This window comes from Erpetoichthys calabaricus, chromosome 4 (genome assembly GCF_900747795.2).
Source record: "Erpetoichthys calabaricus chromosome 4, fErpCal1.3, whole genome shotgun sequence".
In the NCBI taxonomy this organism is placed as follows: Eukaryota; Metazoa; Chordata; class Cladistia; order Polypteriformes; family Polypteridae; genus Erpetoichthys; species Erpetoichthys calabaricus.
In genome coordinates, this window is record NC_041397.2 from 314,523,067 (window position 1) to 314,547,635 (window position 24,569).

General features: G+C 43.2%; 1 protein-coding gene across 1 annotated transcript in view; it reads left to right on the forward strand.

Moving 5' to 3' along the window:
* Positions 1 to 1,053: 1,053 nt before the first annotated feature.
* The window catches only part of LOC114641176 (uncharacterized), a 29,508-nt gene continuing 5,992 nt past the window's right edge, over positions 1,054 to 24,569 (forward strand). The window contains exons 1-4 of the mRNA XM_051926720.1: positions 1,054 to 1,111; positions 3,599 to 3,667; positions 22,175 to 22,525; positions 23,385 to 23,489. Of these exons, the coding sequence (XP_051782680.1) occupies positions 1,054 to 1,111; positions 3,599 to 3,667; positions 22,175 to 22,525; positions 23,385 to 23,489 (583 nt within the window). The remainder of the gene's footprint in view (positions 1,112 to 3,598; positions 3,668 to 22,174; positions 22,526 to 23,384; positions 23,490 to 24,569) is intronic.

Below are 24,569 nucleotides of genomic sequence, written 5' to 3' on the forward strand. Positions count from 1 at the left end.
AATTAGGTGCCGAGTCTTGTTTTTAATTAAACTCATTCCTCAATTCTATTGCTTGTTGCTGCTCTCATGGTGCATTAGCAGACATTTCTGAAATTGTTGTTTCTCTTTTCTAAGAGCTCAGTTAAAACGTTTAGTGGACCTGAGCAGACCATCATTCCTGAGACCTTCATCTTTCTTTATTTTCAGATATTGTATGATGATCACCAGTTGTTTTGGCTCATTTTGTATCTCACTATTGTTTGGCTGCAAATTAAGGAAAAAGAAACATTTAAGGGGTCTGAATTCAAAAGGAGTTAATTAGCAGCAAAAACAGGCCACTAATTAAGAAAAGGGTTAGAATGAAAACCTGCAGCCACTGCAGCCCTCCAGGACAGGAGTTTGAGACCACTGTCCTGGATGGTGTCCCATCCAAGTATTGGCCAGGCCTGAACACACCTAGCTTCAGGTGGATGACCTGTTCTGAAGTGCATTGTCTGAATGTGCTGAATAAAGACATGAAATGCCCAACTGTGTGTTTGTTTTATGCTTTGGTCAGATTGTGTTTGTCTCGAATTGTGACCTAGTTGAAGAACAGACAACATTTTATTAGAAAACCAGGTCATTCCAAAGTCTTCATTTACTATCTCTTGCGAGTGTATGTGCGGCTATGATGTTCTCTCACTGCAAGCCACTGTGACCAACACTAAGAAGGTGGTGACGATGGATGGTCATATGTGTAGCAGTCATGGAAGAGAATAGAAGAATACAATCAAAAACATTTGGGCAAGGAACCCACAGGTGATGGGTGAAAGGCTCCGTCCAGATGGGCCACCTGGCGCCCAGATCATTCTCGAGGGTACCTGTGTGAAGACACTGCAGGTCTCGAGGGTCTCCAAGCTCCAACAAAGCAGAGCAAACTCTGCAAAACAAGTTGAAAGTGTTTGTGGTGAGGTGAGAATTTTAAGAAAAACCACAGGAGCTCCTCAAAAGCGATGAGAACTTTCCAGTTGCACAATCTGAGAAGCGTGTGGTTGATGAAAGATAAAGACACAAAGGTGAGCAACGCAGCACCGCATGAGAGGTGAACGTGAGCGCGAACAGCGAAGACGAGACTCAACGCTCTTTGGACTCGGTAAGTGTGCACTACTGATAAGGAATACGGCTTTGGGGGGCTCAGAACAAGAGTGGACTGGTGGGCAGAGGCATCTTCATTGTCAAGACTTAGAGAAGGTTATGCTTTTTCATCTGCCTGAGATTCACCAACTCAACAACAAACTGCTTCTTCATTGATGTGGCATGTGGGCACCACCGTCTCACCACAGGGTAAATATGGCACATTATGGAGGGGTGGGGGCTAGGTGGGGAGTGCATTTAGAGAGCTAAAGTCTTGTGTCCAATTGGCAAGCCTGTGCTTTTGGTAGTGGTGGACCGTCTCACCCTGCTCTTCCATTTCATCTCATCATTTTGATGCCAGCTTCACCCAATTTGAGGTACTGAATGTTTAAAGCCATCTGAAACCTCTATGGAAGTTGTCTTGATCTTGATGTTAGAGGTGGTCCGCTATTTAAAAGCGCCAGAGTTGGCATTTCTGGCAGTAAGTCAGACTCATTTCTGATGGTTGTGAGGTTTCATCACAGCTGTTCTGTCATTAATTCGGCTCATACTTTTTATGGACAGAGCAGAGTGCAACTGGGACACCTCCATGCTGGAAGGACCAGGGAAGTAAGTGTGGCCAGAGTGGTACCTCCCCTAGGTTGCTAGATGGCAGGTCCCCTGGGTTGCAGCGGTGTCTCGGACTCCCGCAGGGCTTCATGGGAGTTGGAGTTTGGTTCAGCCCTGTTGGGATCTGCGGGTGCCGCCAAAGAAAGAAAGAAAGAAAGAGAAAGAAAGAAAGAAAGTATTGTTTTGGTTCATTGTGCTTGTGAGACTGTGCTGTACTTGTGGAAAATGGGAGAAAGCGTTTCCCACGAGGTAAAAAAAGAAAATAAAAAAACACAGTGTGTGCCTTGAACTTGTGACCCATGCTTTTCTATGTTGGGATAAGGCGGCCACCTGGTGGTTCATAACGATATTTCTAAGGGTACCCAATGGATGGAAAGGGTCCATTTCGGTGCTTTTTGCAGATGATGTGGTTTTACTGGCTTCATCATGAGGTGACCTTGTGACACACACACTGGGCCGGTTTGTGGTTGAGCGTAAAACGACTAGCATGAGGATCAGTACCTCTAAGTCTGAGATCAAACAGTAGTTATCAGGGTAGAAAATGGTGGGGTACCTTCACCAGGTTTGGGATACCTCAAGTGGAGGAGTTTAAATATCTTGGGGTCTTGTGGTGAGCAGTTATGCAGTTGTTGTACTGGTCAATCATGGTGAAGAGAGAACTGAGCAGAAAGGCAAAGCTCTCGATTTACAGGTCAATCTGCGTCTCTACCCTCACCAATGGCCATCAGCCTTGGGTAGTGACAGGAAGAACTTGATCACGGACACAAACAGAGGAAGCAAGCTCCTTCACAGGGTCTCTGGGCTCAGCCTTAGAGACTGAGTAAGAAGTGTAGACATTCAGGAGGAGCTCAAAGTAGTGCAGCTGCATCTCCACTCCAGAAGGAGCCAGTTGAGGTGGTTTGGGCAGTTGATTACCATATCTCCCCTGTGAGGTGTTCTGGAAATGTTCATCAGGGAGGAGATCTCTGGGCAGACCCAGGACATGTTAGAGACACTATATCTCCCAGCTGGCCTGGGAACACCTTGGTATCTCCTCTAGGTGAGTTCGCCAGCTCAAGGAAGAGTTGTGGTTGCCCCAAACTTCTTCCGTTTCAGAATTATGGAGGCCATTGTGCTCTTGGGGGTCTTCAGTGTTGCAGCCTTCCCCACCTGTGTGCTTTGACATGATCCCCTCTCAATGAGCTCTGCAGGAAAATCTTCAAACTCGTGACTTGGTTTTTGCTCAGTTGTGGGACCATCTATAGAAAGTGGTTTGCCTTTCCTATAAACTGAGTTGACCACAGCCAGACTGCAAACATCTCAACAACGATCAATTGAATGGGATGCAATGGAGCCAAAGCAAATGATCTAAATCCGCCTGACAATGGGGAATCTCAGGGTTCAGAAATTCCTAAAATCCTGTTTTAGCTTTGACATTCTGGCATATTGAGTGCTGACAGATACGGAAAAAATGAATGTAAATGATATTAGGACACATCTTTAATATTACAAAGTGTGTTAAAACAGCAGGGGACTTTCTGAATACCTGCTTCCACTTTTTATCGTCTCTCGTCGATGTTGTATGACTGTCAAAGTTCCAAGTAGATGCACAAATAAGAATTTCATTGTACTGCGGAGACATGACAGGAAACACAAACTCATGCTTAAGCATCCAAAATTAAAAAGTCACTGCAGGGTGGACCACTGCCCTCTGCTGCTGTGTGTCATCATCTGCTGCTTTATTAAACTTAAGGTAAATGAATGGATTGGCTCCAGCAGACCCCCGTGACCCTGTGTTAGGATATTGAGGGTTGGATTATGGATGGGTGGATGGATAAATGAATGAATTGTCTAAAGAGACCACTGAAGTGCTGCATCTTCATTGATACCCCTGCTCTGCTGTCGGTGTTTCTTGCAGAGATTCCTGGCTTCTTCTTGTTGAACTTTCCAGACTCTGCGATGGCCATGATGACTCTGCGTGTGATCTGTGAGTATCGCTTGTGTTTCATATTTTATGAAGCTCATTTATGTCCTTTGCAAGGCTGCTCTCAGATAGTTTGAGTCTTTCTTCTCGGGCAGATCCCACCATGTATCCTGGTGAAGAAAGATGTCAGAGGTGCCTCAGACGTGCACAAGGGTGCCCCCTTAAAGATCAATTCTGGGTCTTCTACTCTTATCTTTACACCACTTCACTGGATCCCATCATCCAATCCCATGGTTCCTAAAGCAGTGCTATGCTGATGACACACAGCTGTAGCCGCCATTCCCTCCGGACGGTGATGTGGTATCGGGTAACGTCTCTGCATCTCTTACTGATACTGCAACCTTTATGAAGGAGCGCCATCTAAAGGTGAAACTGGCACCTTGTGAGCTTCTTGTTTTCCCAGACAGACGGTCTGTTCCACTGCCCATCTCTGGACAGTCAGAACGCAGCCTTGGGGTGGTGATTGATGATCAGCCATCTTTCTTTGGCCACATTGCGACTGTCTGTCATTCTTGGAGATTCACTCGGTATAACAGACCTTATCTGACTGATTATGCAGCACAATTTAAATAATAAAATGAATAATAATTCTTTACATTTATATAGTGCTTTTCATAGTGTGTGGGAAGTCACTTTAACTCTTTCAGGGCTGAGGTCGACTTTTGTCCAAATTCAGAGATAGAGGACGGTAATCAGCTGTAAACAGCAACAAAACTCACCTTTACATTTTAGTTTGACTCTCTTTGCTAGAAGGAACGTTAGCTTTGCTGCCATGACCTTGATTCCCTGCACGTCCATGAGTAGCGAAGAGCAAACAGCCTCTAAAAAGCATCAACATCCAGTGAGAGATCAAGGCAAATGCACAAAACAAAATACCACGTGGACGATGTTTTGTGCATTAATGCTGAATCGGACTTGTCAGACTCTGATTTTGATGCAAGTGATCTGGAGATGAAGATCGAAAATGAGGTACTGATATCAGCTGAACGGTCCCTGGCTGATCGTGGTGCTGAACACGTTTGTCTAGCTGATGCGCTTATGGCAATTTTCGCCTGGGAGGACCACCACTTACAATGACAAGAGGTGTAAACAAGATTGCTTTGCAGTGCCACTGATACCCACCGCATGAAGACAGCCAGGTAGCTGGCTCGCCGCACATTCCAGCCGGCCGTTAAGCTGCCCCTGAAACCGCAAATAGGTGGCAACAGTAGGCACAGCACACAGTGACAAACGCTTTATGTTTATGTGTGAAACCATTGCTTTGTGTGTTTTTAAGAAAACAGAGTTTTTTGGGAAAAATATTCATCCCCCTAAGAGTTAATCATCATTAATATGCAGCATCCACCTGCATGATGCAACGTCAGCCATTTTTGTGCCCATACGCTCACCACACATTAGCTGTTAAGGGGTGAGAGATAGCCAATCAAAGACAAGGGATGATTAGGGGGCCAGAATGACAAGGCCAAGTCAGGCAGCTTATCCAGAACATCGGGATACATGAAGGAGGCCCAGAGATCTGTTTGACCACATAGGCTCTGGACTTTGGTTTTACATCTCATCCAATGAATTTTGCCATTTTTACAGCCCAGTGTCCCCAGTCACTGCACTATGGCATTGGAATCCACACACACAGACCACATGGTAAGCGCCCCCTGCTGGCCTCACCAACACCTCTTCCAGCAAGCAACCCAAGCATTCCAAGTCCTGGCCGGGCCTGAACAGGCTTAGCTTCAGGTGGGTGACCTCTTCTGAAGTGCAGGTGGTGTGGCTGCTGGTGGTCCAGGCTATGGTATTGTCACATCTGGATTAGTGCAACTCACTACTAATAGAAGAACATACAGTGGGTACGGAAAGTATTCAGACCCCCTTCAATTTTTCACTCTTTGTCATATTGCAGCCATTTGCTAAAATCATTTAAATTAATTTTTTCCCTCATTAATGTACACACAGCACCCCATATTGACAGAGAAAAAAAATCATTTTTGAAATTGTTGCAGATTTATTAAAAAAGAAAAACTGAAATATCACATGGTCCTAAGTATTCAGACCCTTTCCTCAGTATTTAGTAGAAGCGCCCTTTTGAGCTAATACAGCCATCAGTCTTCTTGGGAAAGATGCAACAAGTTTTTCACACCTGGATTTGGGGATCCTCTGCCATTCCTCCTTGCAGATCCTCTCCAGTTCTGTCAGGTTGGATGGTAAACGTTGGTGGACAGCCATTTTTAGGTCTCTCCAGAGATGCTCAATTGGATTTAAGTCAGGGCTCTGGCTGGGCCATTCAAGAACAGTCACAGAGTTGTTGTGAAGCCACTCCTTCGTTATTTTAGCTGTGTGCTTAGGGTCATTGTCTTGTTGGAAGGTAAACCTTCGGCCCAGTCTGAGGTCCTTAGCACTCTGGAGAAGGTTTTTGTCCAGGATATCCCTGTACTTGGCCGCATTCATCTTTCCCTCGGTTGCAACCAGTCGTCCTGTCCCTGCAGCTGAAAAACACCCCCACAGCATGATGCTGCCACCGCCATGCTTCACTGTGGGGACTGTATTGGACAAGTGATGAGCAGTGCCTGGTTGTCTCCACACATACCTCAGTGCAAGACACATGACAGCCCGCATGGAGTTTGCTAAAAGACACCTGAAGGACTCTGAGATGGTGAGAAATAAGATTATCTGGTCTGATGAGACCAAGATAAAACTTTTTGGCCTTAATTCTAAGCGGTATGTGTGGATTTTAGCAAATGGCTGCAATATGACAAAGAGTGAAAAATTGAAGGGGGTCTGAATACTTTCCGTACCCACTGTACATGTGCCATCAAGTCACTTCTGATCAGTGTTGCCAGGTCCATGGTTTTCTCTGCCAGTTTGGTTATTTGTGATCATCGTGCCTGAGAAAAAATGGACTGTTACTGGTGGCATTTTTGTGCTACTTTTTTGAAAGCAATATGGTATTTTAGGTGATGTTTCATCAATTTGGCATCTAATGTTTGTCCCCTGTTAGTCACACTTGTATATATATATATATATATATATATATATATATATATATATATATATATATATATATATGTGTGTTTTTGTTCTTTATTTCACCTTATACAATTTCTCATATTAGGAATTTGTTAGTTTTCACATACCCCTTGGGGTCAGCCATTGTACAGCGCCCCTGGAGCAATTGAAAGTTAAGGGCCTTGCTCAAGGGCCCAGCAGAGTAGGATCTCTTTTGGCAGTGACGGGGATTCGAACCGGCAGCCTTCTGGATACCAGCACAGATCCTTAGCCTCAGAGCCACCACTCCACCCCAATAAATGTTCGTTTCCGTAGTAAAATCTCTGCTGTGTGATGGTACAGTATATACCCATTCTGTTACTTTGAAATATCTCTGGGGGATATCGGGATTTGATGGCATGTACCTGTCCCTCTAGCTCTGACACTATATAGCGCCCGACCCGACACAGATTGACACGGAGGCACAGGTAAAATAAAATAAACTATTTATTTTTCTTCAGCTGGAGGGCACATCTTCCCCATAATCCCTCCAGCCGCAACACAGTCCCAAGCACAGTACAGTACACCAAACCAAGCACTTTCTCTTCCTCCGCCACTCCTCCCTGGCAACCTCGTCCTCTACCTCCCGACTCTGGCCGTTGAGTGGTGGTCGCTGGCTCCCTTTTATTGGGTGTGCTCCAGGTGCTTGATTGGTGACATCCGGCTGCACTTCCGGGTGTGGCGAAACCAGTGCCCAAAAGGGGCCAGCCGCTCCTGTTGCAGCACCCCCTGGTGGCGCCTGTCGAACCCCACAGATCTGCACAGAACTCCAACTCCCATGAAGCCCTGGGGGAGTCCGAGGCACCACTGCAACCCAAGGAGGCTGCCATCTAGCATCCAGGGGGAGATACTGGGCTTCCTACCCTTGTCCCCCTGGCAGATGTGGTGAAGGGGCATCCCGGCCAGGCATGGGCACTGGCCATCGGTCACAGTGTCATTTTGTACACTTCAAGCATTAGGCTACGTTTTTTTGGGCAAATTCACTATTATTAAGCTGTCCTGGGGCCATACATTTTTTAGGGACCTGGCAACCCTGCTTCTGATGGTGCGATATGCAGTGGCCCATCTTGTAAGACGGCACGTGTCCCGCTTCACTTCAAGTCCCTGTAGCCGCACATATTGAGTTCAAATCCTTGATGCTGGCCTACAAGGTAGTCAGTGGGTCAGCACCTGTGGATACGGAGACATTTGTGGGTTCCTCTGCACACTCCATCTTGCACACTCAGGTCTGCCAGTGGGCAGCATCTTGTGATGCCACCTCTCATGGTATCGGGTCTCAATCCAGACTCTTATCATCTACAGCCTTGTAGTTGGTGGAATGAGCTGCCCACCATCTAAACTGTTGACTCCCTCAATGAGTTTAAGGAGCAAATAGATAGATAGATAGATAGATAGATAGATAGATAGATAGATAGATAGATAGATAGATAGATAGATAGATAGATAGATAGATAGATAGATAGATAGATAGATAGATAGATAGATAGATAGATAGATAGATACTTTATTAATCCCAATGGGAAATTCACATTCTTCAGCAGCAGCATACTGATACAATAAATAATATTAAATTAAAGAATGATAATAATACAGGTGAAAAAAACAGACAATAACTATGTATAATGTTAAATATTAACGTTTACCCCCCCTGGTGGAATTAAAGAGTCACATAGTTTGGGGGAGGAATGATCTTCTCAGTCTGTCGGTGGAGCAGGACAGTGACAGCAGTCTGTCGCTGAAGCTGCTCTTCTGTCTGGAGATGATCCTGTTTAGTGGATGCAGTGGATTCTCCATAATTGATAGGAGCCTGCTGAGCGCCCTTCGCTCTGTCACAGATGTTAAACTGTCCAGCTCCATGCCAACAATAGAGCCTGCCTTCCTCACCAGTGAAGAATGTGAATTTCCCATTGGGATTAATAAAGTATCTATCTATCTATCTATCTATCTATCTATCTATCTATCTATCTATCTATCTATCTATCTATCTATCTATCTATCTATCTATCTATCTATCTATCTATCTATCTATCAATTGAAGACCCTCCTGTTCTATGAATGCCTGTCATATTACTAAGGAATGTATGCACTCTGTGGATTTCTGTCATAATGTTAGTTGATATTTTTTTGTTATGCTATTTTTATAGCTTGTACCGTAACCCTGCTAGACCCTTTCAAATCGGTCCCCTGACTGACGTTACTCGATTATGTTGACCTCTTTTTTTTTAGTCGCTCTGAATAAAAGCATCTGCTAAACAAAGAAATGGAAATGGAAACAAAGACAACAGCAGTAATCAAAATCCATTTGCATGGCGCCACCTAGAGGCACACAATAAAAGGATTCCAAGATTGAGTATGACTGAGAAAGTAAGAATTACAAAATAAAAAGACCTCACTAAAAACAGACACCTCACTCTTTGAGCCTCGCTAAGTGGGACTTTTTTTGGGTATCACAGGGTAGGCTGCCCTCCCACATCACCCACCTAATCTTATGTTTCTCTGTCACCTCAATGGGCTCCTCTCATAATCTGTGATTTCTATTAAGCCAACGGTGTCCAAATCCATTCCTGGAGGGCCGCAGTGGCTGCAGGTTTTCATTCTAATCATCTTCATAATTAGTGACCATTTTTTACTGCTAATTAACTTCTTTGGTCTTAGTTTTAATTAACTTAACTCAGACCCCTAAGTTATTTATTTTTCCTTAATCTGCAGGCAAACAATTATGAGACACAAAATGAGCAGCTCACCACAGTATCTGAAAATAAAGAAAGGTGAAGGTCTCAGTAAGACCGATCTGCTCAGGTCACCAAAACATTTTGACAATGTTCTTAGGAGAAATAGAAATTCAAACTGTTTTGTAAATGTCTGCTGTGGCAGAATGAGAGCAGCAATAAGTGTTGGGATTAAATAACAGGTTTAATTAACAGCTAGAATTGGATTCTCGTTAAGAAAGTGGATGGAGTTTGAAATCCCAGTTTAGCTGGTCATCTGTCGGCTCGTTTTACGTCTCATTGCTGTTTGGCTGCCATTTAATGAAGAAGTGAATCAAATCAGAGCACTGAATCCTTAAAAACAGGGCTATTAAAATGAAGGGAAAAGGAGTTAATTAGCAGTGAAAACTGATTACTGATTAGGATTAGAATGGGTTAGAATGAAAACCTGCAGCCCCTGCGGCCCTGCAGGCCCGGAGTTGGACAGACCTGTAAGTGAAATGAAGTCATGCAGTTTAGTATGTTTGTGCTTATCATGGTGCTGGAAAATGGAGGGCAAGAATTGCACAGCCCCCTGCCCACCTCACAGTACTAGAAGGAGTCCACTCATCACCTCCAGAGTCACTTTTGTATTAGAATAGAACATTAGGACACTCTAGACGAGAACAGGCCATTCAGCCCAACAAAGCTCGCCAGTACTATCCACTTATTTCTTCCAAGAAAATATCAAGTCAGGTTTTGAAAGACCCTAACGTCTTACTGTCTACCATACTACTTGGTCGCTTATTGCAAGTGTCTATCATTCTTTGTGTAAAGAAAAACTTCCTAATGTTTGTGCAAAATTTACCCTTCACAAGTTTCCAACTGTGTCCCTGTGTTCTTGATGAACTCATTTTAAAATTACAGTCTCGATCCACTGCACTAATTCCTTTCATAATTTTAAACACTTCAATCATGTCACCTCTTAATCTTCTTTTGCTTAAACTGTAAAGGCTCAGCTCTTTTAATCTTTCTTCATAACTCATCCCCTGTAGTCCTCTAACTGGCCCAGTCGCTCTTCTCTGGACCTTTTCCAGCACTGCTATGTCCTTTTTGTAGCTTGGAGAGCAAAACTGCACACAGGACTCCAGATGAGGCCTCACCAGTGTGTTATAAAGCTTGAGCAGAACCTCCTGTGACTTGTACTCCACACATCAAGGCGCTATATAACCTGACACTCTGTTAGCCTTCTTAATGGCTTCTGAACACTGTCTGGAAGTCGATAGCTTAGAGTCCACTATGACTCCTAAATCCTTCTCATAAGGTGGACTCTCGATTTTCCGACCACCCATTGTGTATTCAAACCTAACATTTTTACTTCCTATGTGTCATACTTTACATTTACTGACATTAAATTTCATCTGCCACAAATCTGCCTGTATGCTATCCAAGTCCTTCTGTAATGATATAACGGATTCCAAATTATCTGCTAATCCACCTATCTTGGTATCATCTGCAAACTTAACCAGTTTTTTACTTATATTACTATCTAAATCATTTCTATATATTAAAAAATAGCAGCGGCCCTAGCACTGACCCCTGCTGGTCACCACTCTTAACATCAGCCAATTCTGATGAGGTTCCTCACACCATCATCCTCTGCTTCCTGTGTCTGAGCCAATTCTGCCCCCATCTAAAAACATCACCCTGAACTTCCACTTCTTTTAATTTGATGCCCAACCTCTCATGTGGCACCTTATCAAATGCTTTCTGAAAGTCCAGATAAATAATATCATAAGCTCCACTTTGATCGTATCCTTTTGTTGCCTCCTCATAGAATTCCAGCATGTTAGTAAAACACGACCTCCCTCTTCTGAACCCATGCTGACTGCTTAGAATAACTCCTGTCCTTGCCAGGTGTTGCTCGATCTTATCCTTAATAATTCTTTCCATTAATTTTCCTGTGATACATGTTAAGCTTACTGGCCTATAGTTGCTTGGATCTGCCCTGTCACCCTTTTTATATAACAGGATGATATTTGTCATTTTCCAGTCCTTCAGAATCTCTCCAGTGTGCAGTGACTTCCTAAAAATATGCGTCAAGGGTTTATATTTGTACTCACTAGCCTCCTTAAGAACTCGAGGATAAATATTATCTGGTCCTGGTGATTTGTTTGATTTCAGCTTATTTAATCTGAGCAGTACTTCTCTCTCTACAATTTCCAAATCCCTCAGTACCTCCTTAATAGTCCCTGTTACCTCTGGGAGGTTATCCACTTGCTCACTTGTGAACACCTCAAAAAAATGCGAGTTTAGAGCTTCTTCTATTTCCCTTTTGTATTTTTTAATTCCCCTTTACTATTTCTGATGCACTTCACCTCCTCCTTGACTGTTCTTTTACTACTAAAACACTGTAAGAATCTCTTACGGTCTTCTTTCGCCATATCTGCTATATTCCTCTCCAACTGTCTTTTAGCCTCCCTGATATCCTTCTTAATGGTTGCCCTCATGTTCCCATACGCTCTACGATTCACTTTGCAGTCATTAGTCTTATCTGCCTTATAAAGCAGTTTTTTCCTTTGCAACTTCTTTTTTAAATCTTTATTAATCCACCGTGGAGTTTTTTTTCGTTTCCTATTAATTCCAAATTTAGGTCTGTATCTGTCCTGCATTACATGTAAGAAATTTTTAAACCTGTTCCACTGCTCCTCGACTGTCTCCACACTTAAAAGCTTATCCCAGTGTATCCTACTTAGACTTTGTCGCATCTGCTCAAAATTAGCCCTACCAAAGTTCAACTTAACAATTTTAGTCTTTGCAGTATTGTGCCATGACTGATGTTTTCTATAATTTTCCTCCATTCTGTGTGTTTGTAAATTATGTCATACATATCTTATGTATAAATTTCTGCACGTGGAAGTGTGTCTGTCTGTCCGCCCTGGAAATGAGAGGTGGAGTCAGGCTAAGGGGTCCACCTCTGCTTAGCCACTAATAACACAATCGAGTCGAGCACGCAGAGGCGGCCTTTGGGGGTGGCGACTATGGGGGCCCGCGACAGGAGATTCTTTTGTCACAGTCAGCTCATCATACAAATATGCGGGACCTCTGCAAGACATTCAAATCCGTTATAGACTGAAATATGGTACATGGTGGATTTCTTCTAATTCCTGTGACCGTTGCGAGCGCGGAAAAAAGCTTTTCAAAGTTGAAACTTATCAAAAATTATCGACGATCAACAATGTCGCAAAACAGACTGTGCAGTTTAGCTGTTTTGTCAATCGAAAAGGAACTTGCCTCAACTATGGACTACGAGGATCTTATCAACGATTTTGCTCAGCGAAAAGCCAGAAAAGTGACTGTGACTGTCAAAGCAGCTGTTAGGTAAGTGTTTGTTTTATTACAAGTGTTCTGGTTCTCCGTAATTAAATAAATTTGCCGACTCCAGCGGGTTCGACAGAAACGACTGTTATCTAGTTTGTTAATTTTGTGTGCAAAATGTTTCTGAATCATTAATTAAGTTGGTTAAAGGCCACTAAACCAATATAAGAACACTTACAATACGTAATGTAATCAAACGGCCAATGGTACCTACGTAAGGCACCATGTTTTTTAACAATAATAAGGCGTACAGCATTAGAGGTGGACAAGCCCATGAGCGTGGTGGTACGGTATATAGCCTACACTTATGGCTCTCCACCCTGCATATGACACTCGCCCAAGGCCCCGCATACTCCTAAGGCTGCCTCTGGAGCACGTCAGCAAATACGAAACCACAGAAGAAAGACAAAGTCACTTATCCAATAAGATCGGCAAAACGGTATCCCTGTTACTTTTCCTCCTGCCGGTAATACACAAGCGATGCGAGCTTGTTGACAAAACGAATCCTCCTAGGAGAGAGATGCCCAGAGGAGTTCCTTTCAATTACCTGATATCTCTACATTTCAGTTTTTTTGGATGATTTCAATAGTTTCTAGGACCCCTGGTTTTTTACAGCATGGGCTTACACGGCTAGTTTTTATATAAACAGTGTGGAGAATCAGCGGCAGCACAGACAGGCAGACACTGATGGTTCAAGCACACTGTTTATTTGCACTATTCACAAATGAATAAAGTCTTGCACACAACCCAGTGTCTTAAACACCAAGCACCCTCAAGTCTGACCCTCTCAAAAGTCCTGCCTTCACCACCTCAACTCTTCACCTCCGAGCTTCATCCTCTTCCACCCAACTCCGGCTGACGACTGGAGGAAGATGGCCCCCTTTATTCCCACCTGGATGTGCTCCAGGTGCCCACTGATGAGCTTCCTCCGGCACTTCCTGGAGTGGTAGAAGTGCCGCATGAGCACCCGGAAGCACCCCGAGTGTCCCTGGTATTTTGTCTGGCGGAAGTGCTGACGTCCAGGGCTCCTTACTCGTCCGGGCGCCCCCTGGCAGTGGCCTCGGGCCCCTATAGGGTTGAGCTTCCATGCTCCATGCCATACAAACCAGGGCAGCTGCCCTCTCATGGTCCGGGGGAGGCATAGTCTCTCTCTCGGCTCTTCTACGTGCCCCCAGCCCCCACCACAACAGCAAGCCCGTTTCTGTCATTAGTTTCTCGATTAGAAATGTTATTTGAACGTTTATAATTTTTTAACATCAGTCTCAATGCTGTTTAATTTAACCGATTGGCGCAAGTGTTTTGGGGTGTTTGTAGCACCTGTTTCCATGGAGTCAATCCCATAATGCATTCAAAGGGTGCAGCAATGACTTCACTGACACGTTGTTATAAATGTTATCCTAACCATTCCACAATCATCGAGATAGGATTAAAACGAAATTACATTTTGTGTGCAATCTTTATGTTTCTTTTGGTACTTGACTTTGTGAATATTCCTTTTTTGACGTGTTAGCGTCTGGGGCTCTGTCAATCATGTTTTGCCTTTCGCATAATTTCTTGTTCTATACCTTTTCTCATTAAAAGCTTTAATTGACTATCTCCAGTTAGCATAAATTGAACTGTAGAAAGGTTAACAGTCACCTTTCCTTTGGGTAGCTTCCAGAGCTACCACACATTGATTTCTAAATCTCCTTAACACTATAATTAACAGAGCCTACGAAAAAACTCGTAGATCCGTCCCACCTTAAATCGCTTCGCACCTCTCCGTCAGTGTCTTTTGTCCTGTAAATGTGTCGATAAGCAGCAAGCAGCAAGCAGCCAGCAGCCTGCTATCACATCCCACACTGCCGCACAGTTTTCTCTGCTCAAGTCTGTTTACCTGCGTGTCAGTAACTTGGAGATGTATAGAGTGAGAAGTCAAGCAAAATGACACCTTTTATAAATACTTTATCGTTATTTGGAACACATGCATTTCGTGTGTGTTCCGTGTCTACAACGATCTATGTAAACACATCATTAAAACAGAAACATTTTTCATGTTTTGGTAATAATTGACAAAATGTAGACATGAAGTGTATAATGTGTGAAGCATGAAGTCCAAATATCAAAGAAACACTTTCACAAAAGGTACAAATATAACAGAACAAATGCGCTTTTATTCAAAAATATAACTTCAGAAAAACAACCCGCGTTTACCTGCGACATTAACATGCAATTGGTATGAGAGCTTTGGTGGCACAACGGTATCAGCTGCTGACTTGTAATTTAAGCTTCTCGAGTTCGATCCCTGGTGAGTCTGTTTTGAGAAGTGAGCTGCTCGTATTCTTACTATTTTAGAATAAAAACATACATTTGATTCCAGTCTGTAACATCCGGTGTAATTTATGATACTTGTAAAGGTTAACTTTTTTTTCTATTCTGTTATTCTCTCAGCCACGTTCACGTTCCCAACTCCTTGCGCACCCCCCAAACACGCATTTGACACTGCTGTATTCACATAGACGCGCTACAACAGAGGTACATTCAACTCATGATGATTCTACATCAGATCAAGAATGCACTTTTGCCGTCGCTGTACTTTGAATATGTTCATGGGAAGCTCTGCACTTGAGACTTTACGCTGTAGATCTGGCTCTTACATACAAAGGACGGTGCATGTGCCCAAAACATTAATATTTATACGTTACTTACATAAAAGCCAGATCCGATGTAGAACCTTCGTCGTGTAAGTAAATAACTCAAGGTAAATAACATGTGATTTACCTATTCACCTTTATTTATTTACTTACTTACTTCCTACAGCGTATAGTAACGAGTGAAGAGATTCCCATGTACATATACAAAGTACAGCGATGGCAAAAGTACATTCTTCATCCAATGTAGAACCCTCATCATGTAAGTATATAACTCAAGCTAAATAGGTAAATAACATTAGCTCTGGCTTTTATGTAAGTAACATATAAATGTTACTGTTTTGGGCACATGCACCGTCATTTGTATGTAAGAGCCAGATCACATTAACTGCAGAGCTTCCTCTGTTTGATCATCAAAGGCATGCTCACAAATTACACGTGTAATGTCACGAAAAATACCTGCTGGCACTTTAGTACGTGAGTAATGGTACGAGAATGCAGTTAGACTTTTTTTGGGCACATACACCACGCTAGTGTTTAGATCTGGAAGGTGTAGCATTGGCGAAATAAATAACATGCAAGCTCTAGCGCGTCTTTATGTGATCCAAATAAATAACATGTGAGCTATAGCACGTCTTTATGTGATCCAAATAAATAACATTTGAGCTATAGTGCGTCTTTATGTGATCCAAATAAATAACATTTAAGCAATAGCGCTTCTTTATGTGATCCAAATAAATAACATGCAAGCTATAGCGTGTCTTTATGTGATCCAAATAAATAACATTTGAGCTATAGCACGTCTTTATGTGATCCAAATAAATAACATTTGAGCTATAGCGCGTCTTTATGTGATCCAAATAAATAACATGCGAGCTATAGCGTGTCTTTATGTGATTCAAATAAATAACATTTGAGCTATAGCACATCTTTATGTGATCCAAATAAATAACATGCGAGCTATAACGCGTCTTTATGTGATCCAAATAAATAACATGCGAGCTATAGCGCGTCTTTATGTGATCCAAATAAATAACATGCGAGCTATAGCGCGTCTTTATGTAATACAAATAAATAACATTTGAGCTATAGCGTGTCTTTATGTGAAAACAGCAGTGTCAGATGGGGATGGGGGGGTAGGGTGGAATCGTGAACGTGACAGAGAATGAAACTGAATAAAAAAAAAAAAACAAAGCTAACCTTTACAAGTGTGAATGATAGAGACACTGTCGACCCCTTGAACCCTCAGATCAGACGTCAGACACCAGATAAAAGTCCAATATGACTTTATTTTACAATAATTATGTGCACCAAGCACACTCCACTCCACTATACTCATAAATAGCATAATAATAAATCAATAATCAATCAATCAATCCTCCACTCTTTTGTATTCCCTGACCCGGAAGTGTTTCCAATCCCTCAGTCCATATGATCTCCTATCACTTCTGGGTCAGATAAAAATCCTCTTCTTCATTCCGGAAGCACGTCATTTCCCTTGTCACCTTGCCTATGATGTACTTCCAGGTTATACGGCATGTTCAATTCCTTGAGCCTCCCTACAGCGTCTCCTGGAGGTCCCCATGGTATCCAGCAGGGCTGGTTGTAAAAACTACAAGGACCATGAGGCCCTGCTGGAATTCGGGGAACCTCTATGCCACAGGAAGAGCTCCATCTGGCAGCCTGGGGGTGTTGGCCGGGATGACAGGCCGGCCATCCCTCACACAAGTATCACACATTTACACCGGCTGTTACAGACTGACTGAGCGCATTTATTCTGTTATATTTGTACCTTTTGTGAAAGTGTTTCTTTGATATTTGGACTTCAGGCTTCACACATTATAAACTTCATGTCTACATTTTGTCAATTATTACTAAAACATGAAAAACATTTCTGTTTTAACGATGTGTTTACATAGGTCGTTGTAGACATGGAACACACATGAAATGCATTTGTTCCAAATAACGATATAGTATTTATTAAAGGTGTCATTTTGCTTGACTTCTCACTCTATACAACTCTAAGCAACTGCCACGCAGGTAAACAGACTTGAGCTGAGAAAACTGTGCGGCGGTGGGGGATGTGATAGTAGGCTGCTTGCCGCTTATCAACACATTTACAGGACAAAAGACACTGATGGAGAGGTGCGAAGCGATTTAAGGTGGGACGGATCTACGAGTTTTTTTATAGGCTCTGGTAATTCTAGTGTTAACCTCTGTGGCGTTAACCATTAGCTTAGAATTCTGTGTAATAATGGTTAACCTGAGTAGTAATTGGGGAAAACTGTTTTAATGGCATATGCAGCATTAAACCCAAATAACACTTGGAACAGTATTAAGCTTTCATCTTATGGATGACATAACATCATGCTTCAAATATGCCTGTGAAGATTCTCATTCATCCTGGTGAAATTATCTGGTAGATGAGTCATGGCAACTACGTCGTTCTTGTTAGGTAGATATGTTTCACTGCTCATCCAAACAGCTTCTTCAGTCTCAGGAATGTTGTTAAAGACCACAAATGTATCCTGCAGGTTAGTTTCACTTCACACCTGTAGTATATGCCGATCAATGCAGCAAAGAGTGTCCTGAACTGTACATTGGAGAGAACAAACTGCCGCTACACAGGATGATGGCCCAGCACAGAAGGAGTAACACCTCAGGGCCGGAATCAGCTGTGTACCTCCATTTGAAGGACAAAGGACACTCATTTGAGGACATTAACGCCCAGATATTGGATAGAGAAGACAAGTGGTTTGAGAGAGGGGTTAGGGAAGCTTTACATGTGCAAATCAACAACCCCTCACTCAACAGAGGTGGAGGCCTTAGGTATAACCTGTCTTCAACTGATCATGCATCCCCAGGAAAAAACAGGCTCAATTCACAACTCCACCTGGTGGACCACTCTTAACGAGCCATTTCATGGGGGTAGAAGGGGCTGTTAAAAGGTGTGACGGTTACATCTACCCACACCTTCCCCTTCCTTTGTTTTACTCAACGAACCTATTCAGGACAGGTGTGAAGTGAAACCAACCTGGAGGATAAAATTGTGGTCTCTAGCAACATTCTTCAGACTGAAGAAGCTGCTTGGATGAGCAGTGAAACGTATCTACCTAACAAGAACGAAGTCCAGTTTGCCAAGACTCAACTACCATATCATACTTCAAAATAATTATGTGGTAACTCGTCAATATTCATGAGTGAGGAGGAGCCTCCAACCAAACCTGTGTGAATGAAGAGCTGTAAATCCAGTTTTAGAGCAAACTGAAACTGAACTGTTAGTTGAATAAGGTGACAGTGATGACAATGTGACATGGATAGTGAAGCTGGTGCATAAGGCACTGTCCTGCCCTGATATGCCTGGCGACTTTGATCACGTAAAGCTTCAACGTGGCAGCAAGGCAAAATGATTGCAATTGAGTGGAAAGACAAGAAACATGTGAGCCTCCTGAGTGCTGTTCACAATGCAGCAACTATCAATGTTGGTTTGATTCAGGGGGAATTTAGAAATGACTAAGCCTTGTGCTGTGGTAGATAACAATAACACAATGGGCAGCGTCGATTGGGTGGCTAAGGCACTGACATTATACTCTCCCTTGTGCAAGCAACAGAAAAAATACTACAAGAAACAGACGCAAAGAAACACACCACTCCTCTCCTGACTGTGATGTCAGGGTTAGGGTTAGGGTTAGGGTTAGGGTTAGCGCGTTAGCGTGTGTTGGCGCCTGTTTCAAGACGTGCCACATGTGTACTAAATCTGCATCCATATAGTAGTGGACACTAGGCCGACCATTCCTGATTATATGGACGGTTTAGTATTAACATCTTTCTGTTACACGTGATAACATGTTTCACTTTGATAAAAATTGATTATTTTTTGCATGCTTCTCCTGGTGTTTAAAATAGCACTAAGGAGTTTAAAGGGTCACACGCACCATGAGTATATCCTGCAGGGATCACATAGTCAGAACATTGAGGAGGTTGTTGACTGCACTACTGACTACATTAACTTCTGTATGGACATTGTAGTTCCAGTAAGAACAGTACGCTGCTATGCTAACAACAAGCCATGGATTACAAGTGACATCAAGGGCCTTTTGCACCAGAAGAAAAGGGCTTTGAAAGGCGGTGATCAGCATGAGCTCAAGCGCGTGCAGAAGGAACTCCGAGTCCAGCTCAGGGCGGCAAAGGAACAGTACAGGAGAAAGCTGGAGCAGAAGTTGCAGAATAACAGCATGAAGGAAGTGTAGGATGGGATGAAGATCATCACTGGCTGCAGCTCAAAGCAGGGTGCCACCATCGAGAGAGACATGGAGAGAGCGAACCTGATGAATAACTTCTTTAACAGGTTTGACCACCCTAACCCACTCTCACCTCAGAGTACTGCACCCTCCACCCATCTCTTCTGCTGATACCAGCATAGGAGAAAGTTTCCCCCAACCCACAATTACAGCAGCCCAGGTAAGCAGAGAGCTGAGGAGACTTCGTGCCAGCAAAGCAGTGGGTCCAGGTGGAGTATCACCACGACTGCTGAAGGCCTGTGCATTGGAGTTGGGGAGTCCTCTACAGCGCATCTTCAACCTGAGCCTAGAATAGGGGAGAGTCCCGAGGATTTGGAAAACATCTTGCATCACCCCAGTCCCAAAGGTACCACGTCCTGGTGAGCTGAATGACTTCAGGCCTGTCTCCCTGACGTCACACGTGATGAAGACCATGGAGTGGCTGCTGCTTCACCATCTGAGGCCACAGGTCCAACACGCCCTCGATCCTCTGCAGTTCGCATACCAGGAGAAGGTGGGAGCGGAGGATGCCATCATCTACATGCTACACCGATCCCTCTCCCACTTGGACAAAGGCATTGGTGCTGTAAGAATTATGTTTCTGGACTTCTCTAGCGCCTTCTACACCATCCAACCTCTGCTCCTTAGGGACAAGCTGACAGAGATGGGAGTAGATTCATACCTGGTAGCATGCATCGTGGACTATCTTACAGACAGACCTCAGTATGTGCGTCTCGGGAACTGCACGTCTGATATTGTGGTCAGCAACACAGGAGCACCACAGAGGACTGTACTTTCTCTGGTCCTGTTCAGCCTATATACATCAGACTTCCAATACAACTTGGAGTCCTGCCACGTGCAAAAGTTCACTGCCGACACTGCTATCGTGGGCTGCATCAGGAGTGGGCAGGAGGAGGAGTATAGGGACCTAATCAATGACTTTGTTAAATGGTGCGACTCAAACCACCTACACCTGAACACCAGCAAAACCAAGGAGCTGGTGGTGGATTTTAGGATGCCCAGACCCCTCATGGACCCCGTGATCATCAGAGGTGACTGTGTGCAGAGGGTGCAGACCTATAAAGAGGGCAGTGCTAGTGCTATTTCTAATATATAAACTTGCTGTCTTGGCCTGTGCTGCAAGAAACTATATTGAAATCATCAGAAAAAAAAAGAAAATCTGTTTTTGTTTTGCTAAGCGAGTTTCTCACTCATTTGTCTTTCCTCGGTGGCTTCACTTTGTTGACGGAGTCGCTTTCTTTCAGTTTCATGCTGTAGCCTCGTCCGTCTTTCTTTTTCCGACTCATGAACTTGGGGCAACCTTGCCCGCTCTTTGAGCTTCATGTTGTAGCCTTGCACTTCCGGCCTGGACAGACAGACACACACACTTCCACGTGTAGACTTTTATATATAAGAAGATTTAGATAGGAATATAAGTAACAAGCTGGTTAAGTTTGCAGATGATACCAAGATAGGTGGATTAGCAGATAGTTAGCAATCCATTATATCATTACAGAAGGACTTGGACAGCAGATAGGCTTGGGCAGATGAAATTTAATGTCAGTAAATGTAAAGATACATAGGAAATAAAAATGTTAGGTCTGAATACACAATGGGCAGTCAGAAAATCGAGAATACACCTTATGAGAAGAATTAACTGGATTTTAAGCTATCGACTTCCTGACAGTGTTCAGAATCCATTAAGAAGGCTAACAGAATTTCAGCTTATATAGAGCCTTGATGTGTGGAGTACAAGTCACAGGAGGTTCTGCTCAAGCTTTATAACACACTGGTGAGGCCTTATCTGGAGTCCTTTGTGCAGATTTGGTCTCCAGGCTACAAGAAGGACATAGCAGGACTAGAGAAGGTCCAGACAAGAGCGACTAGGCTGATTCCAGGGCTACAGGGGATGAGTTATTAAAGATTAAAAGAGCTGAGCCTTCACAGTTTAAGCAATAGGAAGATTAAGAGGAGACCTGACTGGAGTGTTTAAAATTATGAAGGGAATTAGTCCAGTGGATCGAGACAGTGACTTTAAAATGAGTTCATCAAGAACACGGGGACACAGTTGGAAACTTGTTAAAGTTAAATTTTGCTCAAACATTGGGAAGTTTTTTTTACACATAGAACGATAGACACTTGGAATAAGCAACCAAGTAGTGTGGTAGACAGTAAGACTTTAGGGACTTTCAAAACTCAACTTGATGTTTAAGTGGACAGGACTGGCAAGCTTTGTTGGGCTGAATGGTCTGTTCTTGTCCAGACTGTTCAAATGTTCTAAACACTGATACCCAATTATAGATAAACATACCATTTATGAAGCTTAGACATATATTTGAGTTTGTTCCATGACTATAACCCACTTAACCCTCGGAGTACTGACCACCACCATGGTACCACAGTATAGGCCTGTAACATCTAGAGTGACCCTGCATATGTTTGCTGATATCTCAAGCACTGAGCTCTTCATTTATATTATCATTTGTCCATTTCCAGGTCTTCTGAGCCTAAGCCTTCACATCTGGGGAGTCACAGTGACATCCTTCCCAGGAGAGCTTGTTTCCCTTACCTGCCCACTCACCTCTCTTCGTGAAATGCTGTGGTATAGGCAGATGGATGGCCAGCCTCCAGAGCTTCTGATAAAGTCATTTAAAAACCGACGATACTTCACATACTACAGTTACATAGAAGAGGAGGAAGAGATCGAGGAACACCGCTTCACGTCAAAAGATAACCACACATTAATCATCAAAATCATAATAAAAAATGATGCCGGGATGTACTACTGCGTTGCACCAACAACAGAGCGTTACATCTTCTTTGAAGGAGTCAATCTTGTTGTCAGAGGTCAGCTTTTTTCTTGTCCATTTGTGTCTTCTGCTGTGCTATCTCACATACAGGACATTGAAAAAATTGGAAAGACGACTCACAGATGAAGACGAGGATGGCATCCCACTAAACGAGAAGAGCTGCAGTATCAGATTGATTTGTGAGGACACACACACACAAACACGCCCTGTCCTCTGTGATGGCCATCCCGGTGATGGTGACGTATTCTATTACCTCAGACAGACAGGGAGTGTTGCTTAGTGGTTAAGGCGTCGGACTGATAAAGGTGACACGAGGATTTATTCACCATCATCAAATTAAAACAACTGGAAAAGCTTTGTACTCTGATGATGAAGTCTACAAAAACTATAAAATAATAATGTATAGAAGTGGCATCCCATCCAGGGCTTGCTGCTGTGGTAGCCAATCTGATTAAGAGGTCCATTTAATGGATAACCAGATGGATGGTTTATTTAGTGAGTGGTGATCTTAGTGGAACTGGGTTATCATCAGCGAGAGCACCATCATGTTTTCAAAGCAGAGGGGAACCTCCAGAAACCATGAGAGCCATACAGGAGATACTAGGTAGCGATAGGATACAACACATGTGCCGACATAATACAACCAATCTGACAACGGCTAGAACCCACTTGTCAGGATATCCAGGTGTAAACGCATAGTAGCAGCAGTCAAATGTCCACGAAGAGTGTAACTTTTATTTCTAGAAAGTGTTGGCCATCTTGTGTTTGTCACAGCATCCATCTTATGGTGACAAGCCAGAGCAGACGTGAACTGTGGGCAGGAAGAATCCATCAGGGTGCTGCTGTGCTATGTCTCTGAGTGACTCCATTGTTCTTCCTCTTCTCATTTTATTTAGATAAACATTGGATTCATCTTATCTGGCTGTCTTCGATTTTGGGTACCATCTTGGTGCTGATGACCTGTGTTACCATATGCTCTCTCTACAAACTAAAATCTCTGGGTAAGTATAGTTGTCAGGGAAGGTTAAGGAGGTCCACACAAGAAGATGAGTGGGATTGTAAAACATCATTCAAGTCATTACGCTGATCTTCTTCTTCTTCTTTCGGCTGCTGATGTTAGGGTTTGCCACAGCAGCTCATCTTCTTCCATACCTTTCTGTCCTCTGTATCTTGTTTTGTTATACCCATCATCTGCTAGTGTGTCATATATGCCTAACACTGAGGTAAAATGATTCATGCCACAAAAAACTAAAAATGGATGCTACTAAGCAGGCCTCACCCCAGGCAGCCTAGCCCCAAATTGAAACGGGCAGCTATTGTGTTTTACTGAGTGTCTCTGAATGTACCGTTCTGCTTAACCTTACGACCTCTCATTTCCTGCATGTTCACCCTGTAGATACTAAGATCACATTCTCTTAATACATTGAGAGCTGGCCGAACACAGGTTCAAACAGAGCTGAAACAAATCATAAATATCTGGGACACCTGCCGGGTAATCTCTTTTAATTCTCTCAAACTTCTCGATAAACTTAAAGACGTGTTACTTCTGGTAACACGTAACATAAGACTGTAGGATGCCAAACAGAAAATAACTTCAGCTTTAACTCTAGCTGGTGAAACAAAGGAAGGTTTTCCTAGAGCTTTCACTCGTCTGAACTGGTCTCATCAAAAGACAAGTCTGTCGAGCCACCCGGTCATTTTATAATGGCAGGACGGGAAGAGGCAAAGCTAATTTCCCTAATTGGGAGGTTTCTGGGGAGCTGTGGGGAGAAAAGGAAACAGAGTTAGTGACAGCGCCCCCTCTTGCCCTGGTGGGTTACCATTTACCTCGAATGAGCCGGCAAGGAGATCCTCAGACGCAAACGTGTGACAACAATAATAATAATATTAATAATAATAAGTTGCATTTATAGAGCGCCTTTCACAAACCCAAGGTTGCTTTACATACAGAGAAAAAAAAATTACACAGAAGACAAACGTTCATAGAAGAGGAAAGTTTTCAGTTGGGATTTAAAGGTGGAGAAAGAGGGGCAAACTCTGAGAGACTGAGGAAAAAGAGTTCCAGAGTTGAGGGGGGCATA